Source organism: Marmota flaviventris, chromosome 15 (assembly GCF_047511675.1).
Source record: "Marmota flaviventris isolate mMarFla1 chromosome 15, mMarFla1.hap1, whole genome shotgun sequence".
In the NCBI taxonomy this organism is placed as follows: Eukaryota; Metazoa; Chordata; class Mammalia; order Rodentia; family Sciuridae; genus Marmota; species Marmota flaviventris.
In genome coordinates this window covers 4,979,946-5,003,851 of record NC_092512.1, presented here as the reverse complement: position 1 = coordinate 5,003,851, position 23,906 = coordinate 4,979,946, and the positions used below count along the sequence as shown (strand labels likewise).

At 46.2% G+C, this 23,906-nt stretch overlaps 1 protein-coding gene across 1 annotated transcript in view; it reads right to left on the bottom strand.

The window, feature by feature from the left end:
• Fam135b (family with sequence similarity 135 member B) overlaps positions 1-23,906 on the bottom strand; it is a 196,893-nt gene that overhangs the window by 134,874 nt on the left and 38,113 nt on the right. Inside the window, exon 2 of the mRNA XM_027952280.3 lies at positions 10,580-10,659. Within this exon, the coding sequence (XP_027808081.3) occupies positions 10,580-10,659 (80 nt within the window). The remainder of the gene's footprint in view (positions 1-10,579; positions 10,660-23,906) is intronic.

The window sequence follows — 23,906 nt, the reverse complement described above, 5'->3', positions numbered from 1 at the left end:
TGAAAGTTAAATAAGCAGCTCAGGAAGCGAGAGTGGGAACCATAAAGAACCATAGGTAACCATATTATCACTACCTGGTCCCATATGCTTTCTTTCATATGAGGCCCACGTGGCTGGTGTCCAGATGCTGTGTGTCTGCTTGCACTGTCACCTGTGCATACTGATTCCTCTCACAGTGACAGTGGGAACCAGAAGCCCACCCAGAGACCGGGCACAGAGATGGGGGCAGAGAAGTAGCTGTTCCAGAACTGCCACAGTGATGAGGACCTGCCTCCTAACTGAACCCCCAAAAGGACCCAGGTGGCAGGGTCTGCTCTGGCCATCATTTTCACATGTAGAAACTGATGCACGTGGTATTGTCCAGAGTCTCACTATTTCAGAAAGGTGGAGCCAGGATCTGAACACAGACAGATGCTGGAAATTACACTATTAAAGTAGGTCTTCCATGTATAAATACTAACAAAAACACTAACATGAACATTTAATTCATTGCATTGATTCAAAGTGTAAAAAGTAAATTGGAACAAGGTACTGTGTACAGCACCCTAGTAGCACATCCACAGAACCAAACAGAGTCACTGTGAATGTCTGATGAGGGCTGGGGCATTGGACTGAGGTTGCTCAGGAGGCTGATTCTAGGAGAGAAGAATATGGACCTGGGCAAGAGCAATGCATCTGGCATGCACTGGAGCCGAGAGCTGAGGAGGAGTAGAAAGACCCAACCGATAGGACTTGATGTCCCTTCCGTCGGTGGTGAGGGCAGTTCAGGTTGAAGCTCAGGTGCACCTTACCGGACCAGCTGTGTGGCAGGCTGCCTATTCACAGGCCTGAACGATTCCCTCATCCCCTGCTTGCTAAAGGTCCTGCTCTCTCAGCGCAGGCAGTAGGGAATACACAAGTCCCACCAGCCCCTGCAGCCAGGTTAACTGAACTTGAATCCTCTTTCCACAACCCACTGGCTGGGCATCTTGGGAGGCCAATGAGGGTCTCTATTGCTGAGTTTTCTCTTCTGTGAGAAGAGAACTATTCCTCTCACATGGGCAAGGTATGACTATTTAAATAGACTCACAGGTATAAAGTGCTCAAATGCTTTGCTGAAAATAGTATTATTTTTAAATTCAAAAGGAAAAGCGAACACCAAATAAGTAAACAAATATATAATAAAATTAACTGAAATTGTCTGAAGAGTAAGGAAGCATGTGACAACAAGTAAAGCAGAAATCCATTAATTTTTTTCTTAAACTGGGCAAGAATGTCAACATTTGAGTTTACCGTGTGTTTTAGTCAGCTTTTTCACTGCTGTGACCAAAAGACCTGACAAGAACAATTTTAGAGGAGAAAAAGTTTATTTGGGGGCTCAGGGTTTCAGAGGTCTCAGCCCACAGACAGTTGCTCCATTCCTTGGGGCCCAAGGTGAGGCAGGACATCATGGTGGAAGAGTGTGGTGGAGGGAAACAGCTGAGAACACGGAACCAGGAGGGAGAGAGAGAGAGCTCTGCTCAACAAGGACACAATATAAACCCAAAGGCATGCCTCCAGCAAGCCACCTTCTTCAGCCACACCCTGCCTGTCCATAGTCACCACCCAGTTAATCCACTCAAGCGGATTAATGCACTGATTTGGTTAAGGTTCTCATAATGCAAATGTTTCACTCTTTCTTGCATTGTCTCAAACAGGAGATTTTAGGGGCACCTTATATCTAAACCATAACACTCTGAATTGATTGAGAGACTACTACACAAATTTTGAAAGAAGAACCACCAAATTCCAGGTAGAGGGATCCTGAGTTGGAAGTCCACATGGTGCACTCTAGAAAGAGTCAAAGTAGCAGAGTATGAGTCCAGGGAGTCAGAGACCAGAGACTGCAAACCTGCTGAGGATGCAGCTTCAGGGTGCACAGAAGCAACCTGCTGCAGTCCAGAGCCAAGCCAGCCTGGACTCTGGGCCTACCTCTCACCAAGAGTGTGCATCATCATGCTGGCCTGTAAGTCAAGGGTAGCCACAGCACACACCCCACAGAGCTGCTGTGAGAGTTGATAAGTCCAAAGAGCCACATGATATTTCAGTCAACACCACACACCATGGTGGCCTTGTGAGACGATGTCAGCTGGCAATGTCATAGCTGTCTTAGTCTGTATAAGAACGCCCACAATGTTTGCATGATGGTAGAAATTACCTACAACACATTTCTGAGAACATATTCCCATCCCTGAGCAGTGCATGAGGGTATATGTAATGGGGTCGGAAGAGCAGCTGGGGCATGTTTGTGGAGTGAGCCCTGCATAGACATTGGCTGCCACTGCTACTGTTGTGACCCAAAGAACAGGAAGAGAAAGAGGAGAAGGAGGAAAGAAAAAACAAACTTATTCTCTGAGTAGAGGCCCAACATCATCTTCATTACCTCTATCCGTCTGGCTTTGTGAAGAAGTGACAGGGGTTGGTCTTCCTGTAGCAGTGGCTACACAACAAGCAAACTCTCCAGAGGGCTGGAGAGGCTGCACCTGGCACACCTGGAGGAACCGCCTTCTCAGGCTGGATGGCTCTGTGCACCTGGATTTCAAGTTTCCCTGAGAATGTACGGGTGCTGGGTCAAGACAAGTAAAGGCTTCAAAAAAAATCACCACCTACTAAAGTAGATGTGCTGTACCCAAACCAAACAAGCAAAAAGTAAGACGAACAGAACTCGAGCGCTCTTCCTTCAAGAGCATCCTGAGTACAGACTACACTCTCCAGAGATGTCCTTCCTCCTCTCTCCAATTAGCTAATAAGTCAAAATGGGGAACAATCTCTCGTGATGGTCCAAACACAATATGGATATAAAAAGTAAGGTAAATGTTTCCTGCTCATTTTCTTGCATGAGAAGTTGTAACATACGACCATCCTCCCTTTTTGGCTGCCGTCAGCAAGAAAGGGCATTCTCCAGATGTACTGAAAGCTGGTCTGTGGGAGGCTGGTCTTCTAACAGTACTCCCCAGGGCAATTCTACTTCGGTTTAAGTTGTGTTTCATTGTTCAGATTGTTGGACCTCTGTGGGAAAATTTAGCTCTGTTAGATTGCCTGAGGTAGTATGTTCCTAATTTTTTATTGGCACACTTAAATAGTACAATGAATCAAAGGCCTGCTATAAAAAACAAGAGTGCCATTGATTCCTGATCTTTCAGGAAATAAAAATGCCTAGCAGAATTATATAACACCCAGATTCCGAGCAGTGAGATTTATGTCTGTACAGACCTGTGTTAGTCAGTTTTTTGTTGCTGTGACCAAAATAGCTGACAAGAACAACTTAGAGGGGAAAAAGTTTACTTTAGGATCAGAGCTTCAGAGTTCTGTCTGTGAACGGCAGCCTCCATGGCTCTGAGTCTGAGGAGAGCAACACATCGTGGACAAAGGGCATGACAGAGCAATGCTGCTCTGCTCATGGCAGCCAGGAAGCAGGGACAGGGAGGGGGCCACAGGGAAGAGGCACACTTCCAGGGCAGCCCAGTGGCCCACCCATCCAGCCACACCCACCTGCCTATAGTTACCACCCAGTCACTCCCTTCAAACTAGGATGGACCGATTAGGTCACATAACATCATCACTTCTCCTCTGAGTATGAACAGAGGAGCTTGGGAGACACCTCATATGCCAACTGTAACAGGTCCAAACAATCCTTAACACACCCACACAATTTCATACCCTCCACTTCACCTGGAAACCAGCAGTGGGAGGGTCCCTGCCACAGAAGTCAATTCCCATGGCTAGGCAACTGGGCTCAGAGGCCTCCAAGACCAGTGCCCAGAGCTCAGGTGGCTGCAGGAAGCACGAGCAAGCACAAGGCCCCCTGGACTAATTTCAGCCCCAGAGCTTTCCCTCCTGCCCATCAACTCTGGCTTCAGAAGTAGACTGAACAGCCAGCACTGACTGACAGCTCATGGTGCTGGGGCTTAGACGTGCTGACGTTCTCCATTCCTAAGACAACTGCATCAAGACAGTGTTGTTGTTCTTCTATTTTACAGAGAATGAGGCCTAGGAGCTTGGCAAGGAGTCCAGGGGGTCACCAGGGTCAGTGATGGGTCTGTGCTGGTGCCTCTCTCTGCTCTGGAGGCGGCTGCTCTCCCCATCCACGGGAAGGCGTGAGGCCTCGTGCTACCCTCTGGACACAGACCTCAGGGGCCCTGCTCCTTGCCCTCACCTGGATCTCTGGGTTCCTTTGCCTAAAACCTGGCCTACACATGCAAGCTGCCTGCCTACAGGTGCAGGGGTTAGTGCAGCTGCCTGGGGGAGGGCAGGCCGTGGGAGACTTCCTCTGTGGGGACATGGCCACAGCAGGGATGCCATTCTAGTGAACTGAAGTCCTGGAGACCTGCTGGGGGACTGTCTTATTTTCGGAACAGAAGCAGACCTACAGTGATGTGACCCAGGACACCCAGAGGCAGGAAGAGAGCAGCCTTCCTGAGCCTGTGCACCCCACATATCCTCCTCCTGAGCTTCCGCCACTCACAGCATGACCGCCACGCCCCTCCCTCTGCTACCACACCCAGCCTTTGAGCTCCATGAGGCCACAAGTCAGCCATCAAGTTTTGAGGTCGCAGGACTGACTTCCAGGAACCAGGAATTTGATCCCATGAGGATATCTCAACAGAATTCACATCACACACGGGGTAGACTAAGGATCACTCCTGCGGAGGCGGTAGGAGGGTGGTACACTGATGTGATATCCCAGCGTGCACATGTATGCTTGTGAACCCAGCATGTGTGGGCTCCCAGCACCCCAGGAAATCTATTAAATCTGGCATACATTCCCCGAGCCAACCCCCAGACAGCTCTGTGGATCTTTCTTATCACAAGTAACTCCTTTTGCAGAGAGTAGCACTAAGACCACTGGCAACCGGTGAAAGGAGCCAGGTGACTCAGGTCTGGCTAAGTCCCAGGGCTATTTCCCAACTGCTGGACTACATCTGGAGGTTTCTGGACACATGGCAAGGCAGCAGTCAAGGATGCATGTGCCAGGAATTTGTGGTGAGTTTGCCCTCCATGAGACCACATGGGTGGGGAAGGGAAAGGGAGACAGGCCTGGCATGTCCTAGAGGCCCTGAGCAGAGCTCTTCAGCCTGACCCTGTGGGACACTCTGGAGCATTGTCCCATCCTGAGACAAGGGAGCTGAACTTCCATGCCCTTCAATTAGTCATCACTGGTCCTCCTCAGGGGCTGCGGGTAGGAAGGGGGACAGTGGGATTCAAACTCTCAGGCAAGTTCAACTTCAGGATAAAGTGCATCCTATAGCTTGGAGGTGGTCCTCCAAAGTGAGGTTCCAGCTTCTGGTAACTGCAAACAGTACAACAGGGTAGGAGAGGCACAGGAGCAGGAGCAGGGCTTGCATGGGAGAGATCCAGGCTGCGTGGATCCAAATCTTGTCATAGAGGCTCAGAGGAGGAATTGTTAATTCTGATGGGGTAGGAGATGGCCGCTGGGCAACCTGGTCCTTAGTGGAAGACCACTTGCAGTCTTCCTGCCAGTCCAGTGGGACAAGAGACGTGGAGCAGGGGAAAGGAAGAGAGGGGCATCCAAGGGGAAGGGACAGCAGGATCAGAGAGGAAGGAAAGCACACGAGGCTACAGGAGAGGAAAGAGAACTTCATGAAGGGGTCCTGAGGTCAAGCAGCTTCAAGGTGAAGTCTCAAGGACAAAAGAGGGTGAATGCCTGGCTTGACCTAGGGGAAGCTGGCTCCCTGGCCAGCTGGCAGAGCAACTTCCTGTGGGTTCTACATGGGGAGGGAGGAACCATCACTGTCTGAGCTGGGAGCTGTGACTTGGCAGAAGCCAAGTCAATGAAGAGCCTCCTGGAAGGTTGTGCCAGGCAGGGCACCCTTTCTGCCAGCCAGAGGCCGGTTCTCCTTGGTCCCAGGCAGGAACTGAGACTGCCCCCCGCCCCACCGGCTGGAGTGTTTTGCCTGCTTAGCATTCTCCATGAAAACAGGCATATTTGATATGTAGGTGCACTTTAATGGACCCTGAAAAGAAATTAGATTGATTCATTTGAAGAATAAATGTCTCTCCCCCGCCCCCTACATAGCAAAGCTCTTAAATGCTTCCACTTAATGGAAATGGAAATTACCTCTCAAAACATTACTAAAACTAATCATGGCAATTTTTATACATTTCCACAATTCACTGTGCCATCTTTTCTCCTACTTTGATGAGCAAAGACTCGCACATGCCTACATTATGCCTCATCGTCCATGGTAGCTTGATTTACTTGGACAGTCCCCTCCCCCACCTCTGCCCTGATTGATCAGCTCCCCAAGGGTTGTCTTTTTTTTTTTTTTTTCCTTTTACCATCTCCAGAGAGGAAGGGACTACAATTGCTATTAAATAAAACCCTTTGGTGGAAAGAAATAGCCAAGGTTAAGTATACTTAACATTTCTTCACAGTCAGGGACCTGTCAATTATTTATAATTCTGAACTCAGAAGAAAAGAGAAAACAAGGCTTTGAAATAATGTAATTATAATTTAAATTTTTTTTTTTCCATCTAGGTCCTCTTCCTCTAATCCTTAACTCTCACATTTCAATTAATCCATCATTCATCTCTGTCTTGCTCAGGGCATGATATGTTTTCTAATTTGTAAGATGCATCTGAAAATTTTGGTAAGTATTGATTTGAATCAAAGTGTCACACACCTGACTGACAAATATAAGTTTAGTGTCTACTTTAGCAACAAACAGACTATTCGAATTTAATTAGGCACACTATACATACACATGTATTTATATGCATAAACATATATGTACATAGAAATACCAATCTGAGTACTGAGAAACCCAATGACATTTCTGAGAGTCCCCATCACATGTAAAGGAAAAGTGTGACCCCGTATGCGTCAGTTCTGTCTCTGCAGTGTCTCTGCAGTTGTGGGTAAGCTACGCCCTGTTGTCAGGCCTCATTTTAGCAATTTCAGGAACTCAGGCACAGCCTGGCTGTGGCTTGCATGCTTAGACCCAGTCTCTAAGTACAAACACGGACACAGCAATGATAGGAAAATCCCGTCACAGCCTGAATTGTTCAGTCGGGATGTCCATGGCACCCCTGTCCCACCTTGGCCTTACTTCATCTGCCTGCAGGGTGCCTCTGTTTCACATCAAATCCCCTCTCTTCATTAACTGATTTTAATCAGAGTTACACTGTATTTTTTCATTATGCACCAAGCACTATCCTAGGGCCTTCCCCATCCTGCGCTCAACCCCCGTCAGCAACTCTGTGTGGGAGTTATCATTAGCCCTGCTCTAGTAAAAGAAATTAGGGCTCAGAGGGTGAAGGGCTTTCTCTGCTCAAAGACAGCCCTCGGGTGGTCAAGTGGGATTTAACATGAGTCCAGGCCCCGTCGACTGCAGGACCTGCTTCCCCAAGAATCAGATCTTTTCATCTAACCATAACCATTTCCCAATTTCAGCTGAATTTAAAGTAGAACAACAGACAGATATTGTGATGGCTTTTCTTGTGTGTTTTGGAATAGTTCAGGGGTGTCCTGGGGTTGGTTGGTTAGTCCTTAGAAAATCACCTGCTATTTATACTTGCCTCTTCTGGTAGTAATAGAGACCCTGTGAGTCTTAGATTCATCTGGAATCCCAGGGCCAAAGCCTGCAGTGGTCCCCCATCCATAGAAGCTGCTCCCTTTGTACCCTGCACCTGGGCCCATGAGCATGAACTGTTAGAGTTGTCATCTGTTCATGTACCTGTCACTTCTGTGATGCTGGGATCTTTCCAGAATGCCCAAGGGCCTGGTTGTTCCTACCCTGTCATAGTCGACTCTGACATGTACAGCTAACTCAGGAACAAGCCATCAGTTTTCCAGAGAAACCTTCAGCAAGTTACCATTTAAAACAGTGTAACAAAGCAAAGTGCAGTCGCAGGATCTAATCGTAAACAGAGAGCTTGTGAAATTCAATAAGACATTGTTTCCCATCTAAACAATCTGTTCATAAAGCGTCTACAGAATTGAAATATGTTTCCGTAGAATGTGGCTGTTAGAGGACTGACATTCGAGAAGACAAAAGCATGATTCTGTCCCTGATTGATAAGACAGCCCCGTGTCGCGCAGTGCCGGGTTCTGCTCTCACAGTGCCACATTCACCTGACTCTGCCCGTGGAATGGAACTGATCTCCCCAGTTGGCTGGGCACCACTCCCGGTCGGACCCCAGCTCCGCTTCTCCTCTCAGGATGGTCCTGTCAGTGGCCGATCTGGGTGTCTCGTCAGTCCATGAACAGCTTTCCTCTGGTACTGGTCACTTTCCAGTGGTACTGGTCACTCTGTCACCTCTGCCTGGAGCGCCCATTCCTGGCCTTGTCTGTGAGACCAAATTCTCATCCTTCCTAGCCTCAGTGAGTACCCCCTTCCTCTACCAAGATGCCTGGCCCTCATCTTAGGCCGTCCTGAATGGACCCACTGCTTCACCTGATGCCATCACACTCTGTACTCATTGGACCACTTCCACCTCCTGAGATGACCCAGTGCCCCTCCAGGGCAGAAAAGGCAGCCTCCTGTGCCTAGGGCTTTGTCCCCAGGATGGGCATAGGAGAACGCTGTGACAAAGATAACACCCCTTTGCATCCTAGCAAAGCCTCTGACAGTGACGTGACCCTGGGCTTTCTGAGTGCCCAGTGGCTTCCTATCATGTTTCTTACTTAATTAATTTCACCCTGACCACAAGCCTCTGAGACAAGTACGACCTGCATCCTCCTGGATAGATGAGGACCTGAAAAGCAAGTTGGTGAGGTACCTTCCAAATGAGATGGATGGGAACCTGGGAGCACGAGCCTGTGGCCCTCACTGCTCCTGAATTCTCCTCTCCAGAGCCAGAGGCTCTTTTCAACATCCATTTAAAGCCAAGTGGGGAAAAACCCAAATTAAAGAATCTGCTCCGACAAGACAGTTCAACTAAAGGAGTCTTGAAGACGTTATTAGGTTCTGCTTAAAGGCTCCCTGCTTCTTTTCCAAAATATCCTACTCTGTTTCCAAAACATATTTTTATTTTCTCTCCAGAAATACACACCTGTCATGGAGAATGTGTTTGGATGCTTATCTGCAAACATGACTGCCAACGTCCTCCTGACACGGACACACAGACGGCACCTCCCAGGAAGGGCCAGGTGGTAAACGATGGCTGGCCTCTGTTCACAATAGCCTGGGGCACGCGGCACAGGGGCTTGCCACCTGCATCACGGTGACTTTCCTGCCAAGCCAGACCAAATAAGAGAAGAACTTTCCCCTGAATCACATTTTGTTTTACTTTCACTGTTTCTCCGCAGCACTATCCTATGTCCTTCTCTTTCCCAGGCTGCTGCTGGGCTCTGCCATCCCTGGATGCCCTGCTGTCTTCAGGTCCTCAGCCAATGAGGGAGCAGAGCTCCTATTCCCAGAGTCTCAGGGAAGAGGTGCCATCCCTGGTGGCAGCCGGTGGATGGCGCTCCCCTGGTCAGCCGGGCTGTCTTTCTCCTGGCCTCCAGGATCTCACTGGACTTTTACCCTGACGCTGAGATGAGGACCCTGCCTCCCACTGCCGGCACATGGCCACTCACTGTTCCTGTCCTGGTTCATTGACATTTATGATTTCTATAAAATGTGCTTTTCATTTATAAGCTATAAATTAAAAACTTGATGGAGGATGGTTTTTGTCCGCGGCCCCCACCTCTGCAAGGTGAGCCTAAGCAGAACAGCACATCTGCACACGGAACTTGCTGGAACTCAATAGCACAGGATTTCACTCACCATATCACGTCAGTTCCTAGAGAACTCTATAAGGAAGAGCTCTGACCCCACACGTAGCTCTGCTGGATTTGATTCCTATGATATTCTTGGCTACTCTTTTAAAATTAACCAGCTTTTGTGCAGCTCTGACTTTTCATCTGCTCACTTTCTCTCCTCCACCCCTAAGCCTTCCTCATGTGAACAAGAAGTGCGAGTCCACACAGTGTTCCCAAGTTCACTAACATAGCCTCCTTGGGTCTCCACTGATTCATCTTTGCTTGTCCTTATTTCTTGTGCACTGAGTTCCGTATTTCTGACTCGACTCTTGCAGAGTGTCTGCTCAGAGCCTTGGTCACCACTTAATCTTCAAACCCCCTTTCGATGGGGCCTGAGCTGTCCTTGGCAGCCTCCCCTGCTGGCTGCAGGGCTTTGGGACCCCTGATGGTACATGAAAAGTGCCATCCTGACTGTCCACTTACCCAGTGCTGTGGACCTAGCTGACTTCCAGGCACTCTTTACCAATAGGCTTCTCCTTACCTGCATGCAGATGCCATCTCCCACCCATTTTGTCTCTGACTTAACCTTAACCCACCCTCCACAGCCAGTTTACCCTCAGGTACCAGAAATCCTTAGAAGAGTGTGTTTTCCTTCAGTCAGGTCCCCCTTGCAACAAGGTATACACAAAGCCACTTTCAACCACAAGCCTTCACTTCCAGCAGGCATCCATCCAGTGACACCTGACAGTGACTTCCTGAATGCCTCCATGCCCTGCACCCACCGTGCCCTGGAGCACTGGGGGAGATGAATGAAGGTTTAGCACCCAGGCAAGCCCTGCGCCTCCCTCTGCTCACCTGCCTGTCCCACGATGGAAGCACTCAGTCTGTGAGGGATCCTGGAGGACACCTTCAAGGTCATTCGGATCTGGTAATACCTAAGAAGAGAGCAAATGAGAGGTGGTTGAAGGTTTGACTTCTCAGTGTGACCTCTAAACAGAAGGTCACTGGAAACCATGGAGCTTTCTGGGCAGCATGCACCATTATCCCATAGCAAAGAGAAGTGCGTTGCATCTGCAGAGCTGAAAGGCAAAGGGGTGGGTCACAGTCAGAGGCAGGAAGTTGAATTCTTTTGAAATCATACAAGACTGAACAAAGTTGGAAGTGACAGAAATAGAAAAAGAATAGACGAGTCACGTGACACAGTTACATTAAGAGGTGTGGTCTCTCTTTAGTCAGGAAAATTCATCACTACAAGAAAATAGTCAGTATAAAAATGGTGAAAAACTCACATATAATATAAACTGAGCTTTCTTATGTTGTAACACACACACACACACACACAGAGTGGCTGTCATCTCTGGAGATACTGCCAAACATGTGCCCCAGTGTATTTATCTTTGCTTGTTTTCAACTCATCACTCCCATTTCCAAATCCTGTCATCTGGGGACACTGCAGTCTCTCATGCTCTACGTAAACTCTCTCATGTGCCCTCTTTTTGTGACAAGTGCAGACGCATCTTTTTGAAGTTCTGTGCTTTGCAATTAATGACCCTTTTGCTTATAAGCACTTGGGAACATTTCTGACGTCATAATTGTGCTCCCCGGCTGCTGATTCAAGCCCATTATGAAACAGACTGTGAATAAAACAAAGTGAACTCCAAGGAGAATGGACCATGAGCCATCAGCATCCGTCCCATGGCTCACTGTGCTCTTAGCAGGGAGAGTCCCCTGCCAGTGACTCAGGGGCAGCGCACACACAGGATGCTTCTGTTGGTGGGCTCATGTCTGTTTTGATGTGTATGTGACAAACGAAGAGGATATTGAGTAGAAAGCACAGCCTTGGATTTGTGACCATAGTTGGGTGTCACTTGTGAGCTGTGTGACTCTACTGTGTAACTTTTCTGAGTTTGTTCCTTTATCTTTAAAATGGGATAAAAACGATACCTATCTGCCATGACTTTTGCTTCTAGAAAGATGGAGTAGACCTACTTTTCCCTATTCATGCCACTAAGCACAAGTACATACTCTAGATAACAACAGAACAAGCAACAGAAGATTCTTAGGGAATAGAGACAAACCAGGGACCTCAAAAAACAAGGAAAACTAGGGTGGTAAGTTCTCTGCATTTTCTTGCCTCCTAACCCCATACTGGGGACTGGAGAAGCCAGCGGGTCAGGGAGGCTAGGATCCACAGACAAAGCCCCACACAATTGGCCTTCCCCTGAACCCAAAGGACAGTAGGGTGGGCAGCCTGGAAGAAAGACACTCTCCAACAATAGCTGTTGTCCCCAGCTGAGCAACACAGGAGCAGGCATCCCACTTCCACCCACACCCCCAGGCCAGGCTGCAAGGAAGCACCATCTTCACCTCCAGGCGTCCTAGAGGAGGTCTGCAGGAGGGAGCCAGACTTTCTTCCCAGACAGTATGGGGAACCCACTGAACCCACTGAGTACACGTTAAGGGAGACCGTAGAAGGAGCCCAGCCTCCACCTGCCAGCTAGTAGTGACAAGGGCATAAATATGCCTGTGACTCTTTACAAACAAGGAAAATAAATTTCCCTGAAGCAACTGGACATTCGTAGGTAAAACAGCACTAACAAACCAACCTCAGATTTAATGTCACACCTTACATGAGAACTAACTCAAAAAGGATCTCAGGCTTAAATGAGAAACAGAAAATTGTAGCATTTTTAGACAAAGAGAAAAAGCTTCTAAATATTTTGTAAATACAGAGTTAAGAAAAAATCTTAGGCTTACCACCAAACCATGATCTATAAAAGAAAATATTGATAAATTTGATTTCACTAGCCCTTTTATTTTTCTGTGACAGATGCTGTTAAGAGGATTATAATACAAGCTGCAGTGTAGAAAAATATTTGCAAATAGTATGCAGCTGATATTCAGTATTTGTGTATTCCTTATTTGTGGATTTGTCTATTTGTTAAAATCTGTTAACCCAAATGCAATATTAGTAGCACCCTCATGGTCATTCAAAGGCTTGAGCATTGTGGCAAAAAAATCCAGTCATCTAATCTACAGGCCCCAAATCAGCCTGAACAACTGTGCAAACAAGGGTCCTCTTTGCAGTCTGTTTCATGGCACATTTTTTTTTGTGTGTATGTTTTTGTGGATTTTACTGACAATTCTGCTATTTAAAATAGCCCCATGCATTCAGCTGAGTGTTAATTAGTGTTCCCAAGGGAAGGGCAGAGAAAATACTGTGTGTTAGATAAACTGTATTGAGGTATGAGGTAGGGTACTATTGGCAGAGATCAAGGTTAACAAATCAGCAATACATGTTAAGCAAAATGTCTTTGAGAGAAACACACATGAAGCACAGCTGCATGTTGTGTTGGTCAGTTGATGGAAACGGGACCAGAGGCTCAGGGGAACCTGCCTGCATGTGTACCCTGGGAGCAGTAGCTCAGTGTTTGCTAATTCATGGAGGCATTTTAGAACATTACGCCCTTGAACATGAGAATTGACATGACAAAGGACCATTACCTAGAAAAAACACATAACTCACAAATCTTCATGATAACAAACAAACAAAGTAAAAGTGGGCAAACACAAGAAAAAAACTTTCCCAAAGGAGGACCCACAGGGGCAGATAAGCTCATGAAAAGATGTTGGAATACTCTCTCCACACCCAGCAAGGTATTCAGCACACTCCCATCAAAATTCCAGTTACAGTTTTTTTTTTCACAGAAATAGAGAATCATAAACACAAATGAAGTCACAAATATTCTTAATAGTAAAAAAATAGTAATAGAAAGATTGACAAAGCTTCAGGCATCCGATAGCCTTATTTCCAATCACATTACAAAGTTACAGTGATCAAGACAACATGGTGCTGGTATAGAACTAGACATATTCCCCGGGAAGAGAAGAAAGCCCAGCAGTAAGCCCCAGAGTACACAGACTACCAGTGTGGGACCAGGACCTCAGGAATGCACGATGGTGAAAGAAGAGTCACCAAAGAATGATGGGGGGAACGGCTGGCCACAGGCAAGGGGACGGAAAACCACTTCCCTCTAATACCACGCACAAGAAGAAATGTGAAAGGTATTAACACCTAAAGGTGAGTCTCCAACCATAAGACTCCAAGAGGAAAAAAACATGGAGGAAGATCTCCTTGATATTGTCTTTGCCATGATGTTTTGGATGTGGCACAGAAAGCACAGCAACAAAACCAAAACGGAACAAGCAGATTACATCAATGCACACAGCAAATGCCCAATGGGACGAGGGGCAGCCTACAGATGGGAGGAAACATTTGCCAACCATATAGCTGAGAAGGAGGTAGGATCCAAAATACATAAGGAACTCACAGAACTCAATAGCAAGAAAAACAAAGAACCCAATTAAAAAACTTGACTAGACTATTTTTTCAAAACACCACCATGTGCCTGAAAAGGTGCTCAACACCATTGATCCTCAGGGAAAAGCACATCAGAAGCATGACGAGACATCATCTGCCACCTGTTAGGATGATTATCACCAAAGCGGGGATGGAAACCGCTAAGCCATTAGGTACAGTGACAGAGAGAACCCTCCAAGAGGTGGGAGCACAGCTGTGCGTGTGACCCCTCTGCTGGATGAACTGAAGGGGGCTAGGCAAGCTCCTCCTTGAGATCTCACAGTGAGATCTACATCTCTCCAGGGCGTCATTCTTCAAAAAGGAGATACTGCCATTTGCAACAACACAGATGAAGCTGAAGGACAGGATGCTAAATGAAATAAGCCAGATTCAGAAATAAAAAAATACTACATCATCCGACAGATGGGGAACGTCTAAAGAAAGTGTCAAAGGCATGGAAATAGAGAGTCCAGTGCTGGTTACCGGTGGTGAGGAGGGAGGGAAGAAACGCAGATCAAAGGATATAAATTTCCAAGCTCATAGGATGAATAAGCCTAAGATCTAGCGGGCAGCAGGAGGGCTAGAGGCGAGGACATTGTATTGTGTGGTGAAGATTTGCTAAGAGAGTAGCTTTTAGGTGTGCTCACCACAAGATATAAAAATTAAAAATGGGTAACGAAGGAAGCCGGCGGATCTGCGACTTGCTTGCCTGTAGGGATCCCTGCACTGCAGTGGGGGTGTTGAGGCACCCCGGACATGGGCCATGAAAGATTTAAAAAAAAAAAAAATGTTTGACTTCATTAGACAAAGTGCAAATCAAAACCACAAGGAAGTACTACTACACGTCTATCAGAATGTACGATGAAAAACAGGGACAAAACGCAAGGCTGGCAACTGCACAGAAAAACTGGATCACTCACACACGTGTGTGTGTGTGTGTGTATGTGTGTGTGTGTAATGGTAGATGGCACAGCCACTTGGGACAATACTCGTCACACTGTGCTACCACTTTGTCAGATGCTGCCATAGAGGAGAGTGGGGAAGAGTACATAGGATGTCTTTCTATTCTTTGCTAAAACTGCCCGTGAATCTGTAAGCATCTCAAAATCCAAATTTTCATTGAAAAAAATAAAAATTAAAGCACCTGTAGAGTTCAACAGCAGAATCAGTGACTGAGCAAACTCAGATGTCCACAGGGGCCAGGAAAATAAGTGAAAGAAAATCTAAAAAGATACTCTAGATCCCACTTAATCTAGCTTTTCTTTTTTCACTGTTGATGGAAATGTGGGTACTACTTCCATGGTACAAATGTCCCCATGGAGACATGTCGCCATTTAGTCCTCATTGTGAGTTATTCAGAGGCAAGACCGGGGGACCTTTGAGAGGTGACTAGGTCATAAGTAGGTTGATGGATTAATTGGGTGAATGGGTTATCTTGAGGGTGGTTCTGACCCTGAGTCCTACATCTGCCCCTCACCATGGGATGCCCCATACTGTTTCAGAACTTTGCTGAGTCCCCATCAGTAAGAAGGCCCTCACCAGAGATGGCCCCGCCACATTGGACATCCCAGTCTCCAAATAACTTCCTGTTGCTTACACATTACCCAGTCTCAGGTATTCTGCTATCCCAACAGAAAACAGACTAAGACAACCACCATAAGGAAATCCCAGTAATAGCCCCAACTGCATCTAAGAGGGCACTGTGGCAGCAGAAGGTGGCCACCCCATCCACAGGGGCCACTGTGACTTAGCAGTGACTGTCACCACTGGGAAAAATTGTTGATGGTGTGATGCTAGATCTTTCTGTTTTTCAGGGAAAGACAGATTTTTTTTAAGTAAACCTTTTATAAAATGTTAAGTGTTAGTTTGTAAATGAGTGGCAATGACAACACAGCATCAGAAAAAACAGCTAAGAGCAGCAACCATAGCCACAGCATCAGCAGGACAGCCGGGTGTCAACAGACTGCAGGCGAAGCCCAGTGGCCGGCCGACAATCGCCAAACCCCATGGATAAAATACAAGATGCTGCTTTTATCTGTGCATCTCAATATCTCCATCACCAGGAGAATGGGCACAAATCTCATGGGCATCACCACCAATTGTCACATCCTGATGACTTCTTCTGTGAACACATGACAGTTAGATCATTGCCAGGGGCAGTGCGTTACTTTCCTCAGAATGCTCTCACAGCAGAACAGCTGCATTCGAGATTTATGAAGCCTCTCTGTGTCAGGACCAGCACTAGGAATTTCCACTTACACCATCTTATTTGGTTTCCCAGAAATCCTCTGTAAAAAATAGCTCCATCTCAGGTGTTAACTCCAAAAGAAATGGAGCCCTGGAGAGATCGAGCCCCTCGTAACAGCCACAGAGCTAGGAAAAGGGATGCAGGACTCTAACTCTGGGATGAATGTATACCTTTTTGTCCCACTACACCTCATCAGAATCACATTTTTTTGTGTGTAACCTTTTATAACCAATGCCAAAGCCCTCTAGAATTCTTTCTTCTTAAATGTACTTGACCCTACTGAATCTCACTTTGAGAAATTAATCATCATCCTGAAGTTCACAAACTGTATGGGCAAACATTGAAAGAAGTTAGTTCCAAGTAAGTTGAACCATGTGGCTATTTTCTAAGTAAACGGATGCTGAAGCTCCTTTAGTAATTTTCTTTTGTTTCATTAGGAATTTCTGCCCGTTCATATATCTATAAACCACACATGGATGATATCATTTGATCACTACAGAATATATGTGATGTACTCACCATGATTTCTATACTAAAGAGAATAAAATCAACATCTGGATGATGTTAACATCTGAATAAGAAAATCAACATCTGGAGAGAAATGTGTTCAAGTTCATGTAGTGCATAAGGTAGACAAATCTTGAAGAGCAACCTTACTATTTCATATGAGGGTCCCTATTAACCATCTCAGAGCCATCTCTTTCTAGCCAGGATCCTTGAAAGAAGATTCTGTGATGAGGAGAGCATTAGCTTGAGTCCTTGGGACTCTGCTTAGAGAAGGGGTGATGGTTCCAGTCATCAGGCACAGAAGAGCCAGGAACAGGAAGACTTGGGAGATCATGCCCATGTGACCCACTGTCTGGACTTGCTCAGAATTCCTTTTTGGAAATATACCCATCCTTTCTTTCCTTCCATCTGTAAAAGTGACATGAAACTCCACCTTTTCCATAATGTGGTAGGCAGAATACTATCTTGCCCCCACGATAGCTGAGTCCTGTTCTCTAGAATCTGTGACTACATTAGGCAAAAAAGAGTCTAAAGTTGCTGAAAAAGGTAAGGCCTCTAACCAGATGGCCTAGAGGTCTGGAGAGCATTCTGAATGACCAGGACACACCCAGTAAAATCACAGGGCTCCTCATAAGGGGAAGATTCCTCCACTATGGATGGCTCTGAAGCTGGAAGGGAGGTAGCAGGCTCAGGAAATGGATTCTCCCAGAGACTCAGAGCAGCATGCAGGCCTTCGGACACCCTGATCTTAGCTCAGTGAGGCACGTTTCAGAGTTCTCACCTCCAGACCTCTAAGACAACAAATGCAAGATTTAACGCCATGAAGATCATAGGAATTTGTTACAACAGTGCCATGAATGTACACAGGTTTTCAAATTTCCTCCCCATGAGACAAATGGTAGGAGTGATTATCCCCACGCTAACAATACTCAAAACATGGTTCAGAGAGGACAGAGAATTTGCCCATAGTCACAGAGCTAGTTGCTGTAGTTTGGATCTTGAATGTCCCCCAAAGGCCAGATGTTGAAGACTTGGCCACCAGCTTGTATGCCAATGGGAGATGATGGCATTTTAGGAGGTGGGGTGTAATTGGAGGAAGTTAGGTCATTTGGGATGTAGCCTTGAGTGGTCATTCAACAGATGCCAAGTGAGTGGACAGAAGAGGGAGATTCCCTCAGTAAATAGCAGGGCTGTACAACTCGATCCTGACTTCTACAACTTTGCAAGTGACTCAGAACCCACATAAAACCCCACAGTTTTCATAAGGCTGATAAAACCAGAAAGTATTCACCTGCAATAGCCACACTGAACTCTATTTTGTCATAATCACTTTCATTTCAGTGTATTATGAATTAGCCCCTCTGACCCAGGGACATTTGACATGACCTGGAATATAAATCACTTTTGTGCAAAGGTCAAAAACGCTCTGCCCTGGAGTGCAGGCGGGCTTCAGGCTTGGTGAGAGGCTCAGGATCAGCCAAACAGACTCTGTTTCTCCAACTGAAGCAACGGAATGTCTAGAAGGGGAAGCAGGGACTAATTCAATCACCGGCACATCCACATGTGACGATGAGAAAACTGAGGCTGAGAGATCAAGTGACTTGTCCAAGGTCACGTGAGTGGGGAACAGAGATGCCAACTCCAGATTTTCAAGGCATTTGTTTATTCAAATCTCGGAGGATTGTTTGAAATAATTTATTCCGGAGAAGGAAGATGGCGGCGAGGGGAGTGCATTGCCCCCGTGCGCTGCTTCACTGTGTGGGAGTATGACAAGTCAGGACGGCTAAAGGATATCTTGTTAGGAATTTCCAGCAATAGTGGGGTGCTCCGGAACCTGGAGGAAGGATTTCCATCGCACGAGGATCGGCTACGGGGACTCAAACGCGAGAGGTTTGTCGCACGGAGGGTAACACTGCTTATTCAGCAAATCGCCCCGCGACTAGAGTCTGCAGCGCGCGCTGGGATAGAGACGCAGGGTTACAGCGCTGCAGTTTCTGCCAGCCGCGCAAGCACCGTACTCAGGGCTGAAATCTGGGTTCGAGACGGGGGAAGGAAGCGGTCCATCTCGGTTCTCCACACCGGTCAGACCACAGAGGAGGCCAGCAGCCACCATGTTGGTAAACTGACGTCACCATCCCTGTTTTTGACTGACTGCAGCTCATTCAGCCATAGAACAGGTAATTTCAGGCTGCAATTCGCCTGCGGCTTGCAGACAGATTGCTAGGGTTCAGCGCCTGGGTGCTTCTTAGAACCTGATCTTATCGGAGCGAACACCGAGCGCGGGGCGGCCGAGTTCCGGCTCCCGGAACTTCCCTGGCCCGGGGCTAGGAGCCCGCGGAAACTGCTTCTCGGTCCGGGTCCTGCTGAGGGCCGGTCAGGACTCACCCGTTGCTTTGGTTGCCTGGCAAGGGGAACGAAATGCTGCCATTCGCATAGGATACCAACATGGCAGAGATCTGATGTCAGCAGAAAGCGGCGGAGGAGAGAACTTCATCAATACCAGCGGTGACATAAGCAGTTGGTCTCCTGGTAGGGGGGGTGAGGCACAGTCACCCGAGTCTCCTCAATTTGTTGTCGAGCCAGAGGGGAGGAGCCGGGCCGCCGCCAGCGCCCGGAGCAGGCCCAGCGGCTCGCCAGCGTGGTGACCACGTGACCCCAATTGGAGAGGGGGCGGAGCGGAGCCGCCACCCGCACCCGCAAGGTGAGCAGACCCGCGACCCAGTGGTACATGGGCGTGGTAGGAGGGGCAGGGCAGAGCCGCCGTTCGCGCTTGCAAGGTAAACAGACCTGTGACAGCCTGGCGGGTCAGGCCCAGTGGCCTGCCAGTGTGGTACACACGTCACCCCAACTGGAGTAGGGGCAGAGCAGATCCTTCTCCCACGCCCGGATCAGGCCCTGCCGGTGTGGTGGTCACGAGACCCCAACTGGAGTGGGGGCGGAGCGGAACCGCCACCCGTGCCCGCAGGGTGAGCAGACCAGTGATCAACCTGCAGATCAGGCCCAGGGGTCCGCAGGCGTGGTAGGAGGGGCAGGGCAGATCCGCCGCCCGCGCCTCCAAGGTAGGCAGACCTACAACAGACCGCTGGATCAGGCCCAGGAGCCTGCCGGCATGGTACAAACACCACCCTAATTGGAGTAGTGGCAGAGCAGAGTCGCCGCCCGTGCCAGGAACAGGCCCAGCGTCCTGCAGGCGGGGTAGTCACGACACCCCAATTGGAGTAGGGGCAGAGCAGAGCCTCCACCCATGCCCGAAAGGTGGGCAGATCTGCGACCGACCAGTGGGACAGGCCCAGTGGCCTGCCAGTACGACAGACACGTCACCCCATTTGGAGTAGGGGCAGAGTAGAGCCGCCGCCCGCGCCTGCAGGGTAGGCAAACCTGCAACCGACCGGCGGATCAGGCCCGGTGGCCTGCCGGCGTGGTACACTCGTCACCCCAATTGGAGTAGGGGCAGAACAGAGCCGCCGCCAGCTCCCAGAACAGGCCCAGTGACCTGCCGGCGTGGTAGCCACGAAACCCCAATTGGAATAAGGAGAGAGCAGAGCCGCCGCCCACACCTGCAGGAAAGATACGCAAGCAGTATGAAAAGCCAAGGAAAGAAAGGACCACAAGCAATGCAGGTCAACGCAACTTTAGAAGAGATAACAGCTGCAGCAGATGGAATGTCAGATAAAGAATTCAGGATATACATGCTTCAGATGATCTGGAGTATCAAGGAAGACATTAAACAGCAAAATCAGACAATGAAAGATCACTTCGACAATGAATTACGCAAACAAATCCAGGAAGCAAAGGATCAACTATACAGGGAGATACAGGTTATAAAAAACAAACAATCAGAAATCCTAGAAATGCAGGAAGCAATAAACCAACTTAAAAACTCAATGGAGAATACTACCAGCAGAATAGAACACTTAGAAGATAGAACATCAGACAATGAAGACAAAGTATTTCAACTGGAAAAGAACATAGACAGCTCAGCAAGACTGTTAAGAAACCATGAGCAGAACATCCAAGAAATATGGGATAACATTAAGAGACCAAATTTAAGAGTCATTGGGATACAGGAAGGTACAGAGCTCCAAACCAAAGGAATGAGCAGTCTATTCAATGAAATAATACAAGAAAACTTCCCAGACTTGAAGAATGAGACAGAATCCCAAATCCTAGAAGCCTACAGGACGCCGAATGTGCAAAATCATAAGAGATCCACACCTAGACACATTATAATGAAGATGCCCAACATACAGAATAAGGAGAGAATTTTAAAAGCTACAAGAGAAAGGAAGCAGATTACATTTAGGGGTAAGCCAATCAGGATAACAGCTGATCTTTCAACACAGACTCTGAAAGCTAGAAGATCCTGGAATAACATATTTCAAACACTGAAAGAAAATGGGTTCCAACCAAGAATTGTGTATCCAGCGAAATTAAGCTTCAGGATGGAGGATGAAATTAAAACCTTCCACGATAAACAAAAGTTTAAAGAATTCACAGCTAGAAAACCATCTCTTCAAAACATCCTCGCCAAAGCATTACAGGAAGAGGAAATGGAAAATAACAATGAAAACCAACTGTGGGAGGTAGGACAGTAAAGGGGGGTGGGAATAATCAAAGAGGAAAACAAACCATGTTTAGTAACAAAAATAAACAAATATGGCTGGAAGAACAACCCATATCTCAATAATAACCCTAAATGTTAATGGCTTAAACTCACCAATTAAGAGACACAGGCTAGTAGAATGGATCACAAAACAAGACCCAACAATATGCTGCCTACAGGAGACGCATTTGATAGGAAAAGACATACGTAGGCTGAAGGTGAAAGGTTGGGAAAAATCATATCACTCATATGGACTTCGGAAACAAGCAGGAGTGTCCATACTCATATCAAATAAAATAGATTTCAAGCCAAAGTTAATCAAAAGAGATAAAGAGGGACACTACATACTGCTTAAGGGAACCATACACCAACAAGACATAACAATCATAAATATTTATGCCCCAAACAATGGTGCAGCTATGTTCGTCAAACAAACTCTTCTCAAGTTCAAGAGTCTAATAGACCACCATACCATAATCATGGGAGACTTCAACACACCTCTCTCGCCACTGGACAGATCTTCCAAACAAAAGTTGAATAAGGAAACTATAGAACTCAATAACACTATTAATAACCTAGACCTAATTGACATATATAGAGTATACCACCCAACATCAAGCAGTTACACTTTTTTCTCAGCAGCACATGGATCCTTCTCAAAAATAGATCATATATTATGTCACAGGGCAACTCTTAGACAATATAAAGGAGTAGAGATAATACCATGCATCTTATCTGATCATAATGGAATGAAACTGAAAATCAATGATAAAAGAAGGAAGGAAAAAGCATACATCACTTGGAGAATGAACAATAGGTTACTGAATGATCAATGGGTTATAGAAGACATCAAGAAGGAAATTAAAAAATTCTTAGAGATAAATGAAAACACAGACACAACATATCGGAATCTATGGGACACATTGAAAGCAGTTCTAAGAGGAAAATTCATTGCTTGGAGTTCATTCCTTAAAAAAAGAAAAAACCAACAAATAAATGATCTCATACTTCATCTCAAAATCCTTGAAAAAGAAGAGCAAAACAACAGCAAAAGAAGTAGAAGGCAAGAAATAATTAAAATCAGAGCTGAAATTAATGAAATCGAAACAAAAGAAACAATTGAAAAAATTGACAAAACTAAAAGTTGGTTCTTTGAAAAAATAAACAAAATCGACAGACCCTTAGAGATGCTAGCGAAGAGAAGAAGAGAGAGAACTCAAATTACCAGCATACGGGATGAAAAAGGCAATATCACAACAGACACTTTAGAAATACAGAAGATAATCAAAAACTATTTTGAATCCTTATACTCCAATAAATTAGAAGATAGTGAAGGCATAGATAAATTTCTTAAGTCATATGATCTGCCCAGATTGAGTCAGGAGGATATAGAAAACCTAAACAGACCAATATCAATTGAGGAAATAGAAGAAACCATAAAAAGACTACCAACTAAGAAAAGCCCAGGTCCGGATTGGTTTACAGCAGAATTTTACAAAACCTTTAAAGAAGAACTAATACCAATACTTTTCAAGCTACTTCAGGAAATAGAAAAGGAGGGAGAACTTCCAAATTCATTCTATGAGGCCAACATCACCCTGATACCTAAACCAGACAAAGACACTTCAAAGAAAGAAAACTACAGACCAATATCTCTAATGAACCTAGATGCAAAAATCCTCAATAAAATTCTGGCGAATCAGATACAAAAACATATCAAAAAAATTGTACACCATGATCAAGTAGGATTCATCCCTGGGATGCAAGGCTGGTTCAATACACGGAAATCAATAAATGTTATTCACCACATCAATAGACTTAAAAATAAGAACCATATGATCATCTCGATAGATGCGGAAAAAGCATTCGACAAAGTACAGCATCCCTTTATGTTCAAAACTCTAGAAAAACTAGGGATAACAGGAACATACCTCAATATTGTAAAAGCAATCTATGCTAAGCCTCAGGCTAGCATCATTCTGAATGGAGAAAAACTGAAGGCATTCCCTCTAAAATCTGGAACAAGACAGGGATGCCCTCTCTCTCCACTTCTGTTCAACATAGTTCTCGAAACACTGGCCAGAGCAATTAGACAGACGAAAGAAATTAAAGGCATAAAAATAGGAAAAGAAGAACTTAAATTATCACTATTTGCAGATGATATGATTCTATACCTAGCAGACCCAAAAGGCTCTACAAAGAAACTATTAGAGCTAATAAATGAATTCAGCAAAGTGGCAGGATATAAAATCAACACGCATAAATCAAAGGCATTCCTGTATATCAGCGACAAATCCTCTGAAATGGAAATGAGGACAACCACTCCATTCAAAATATCTTCAAAAAAAATAAAATACTTGGGAATCAACCTAACAAAAGAGGTGAAAGACTTATACAATGAAAACTACAGAACCCTAAAGAGAGAAATAGAAGAAGATCTTAGAAGATGGAAAAATATACCCTG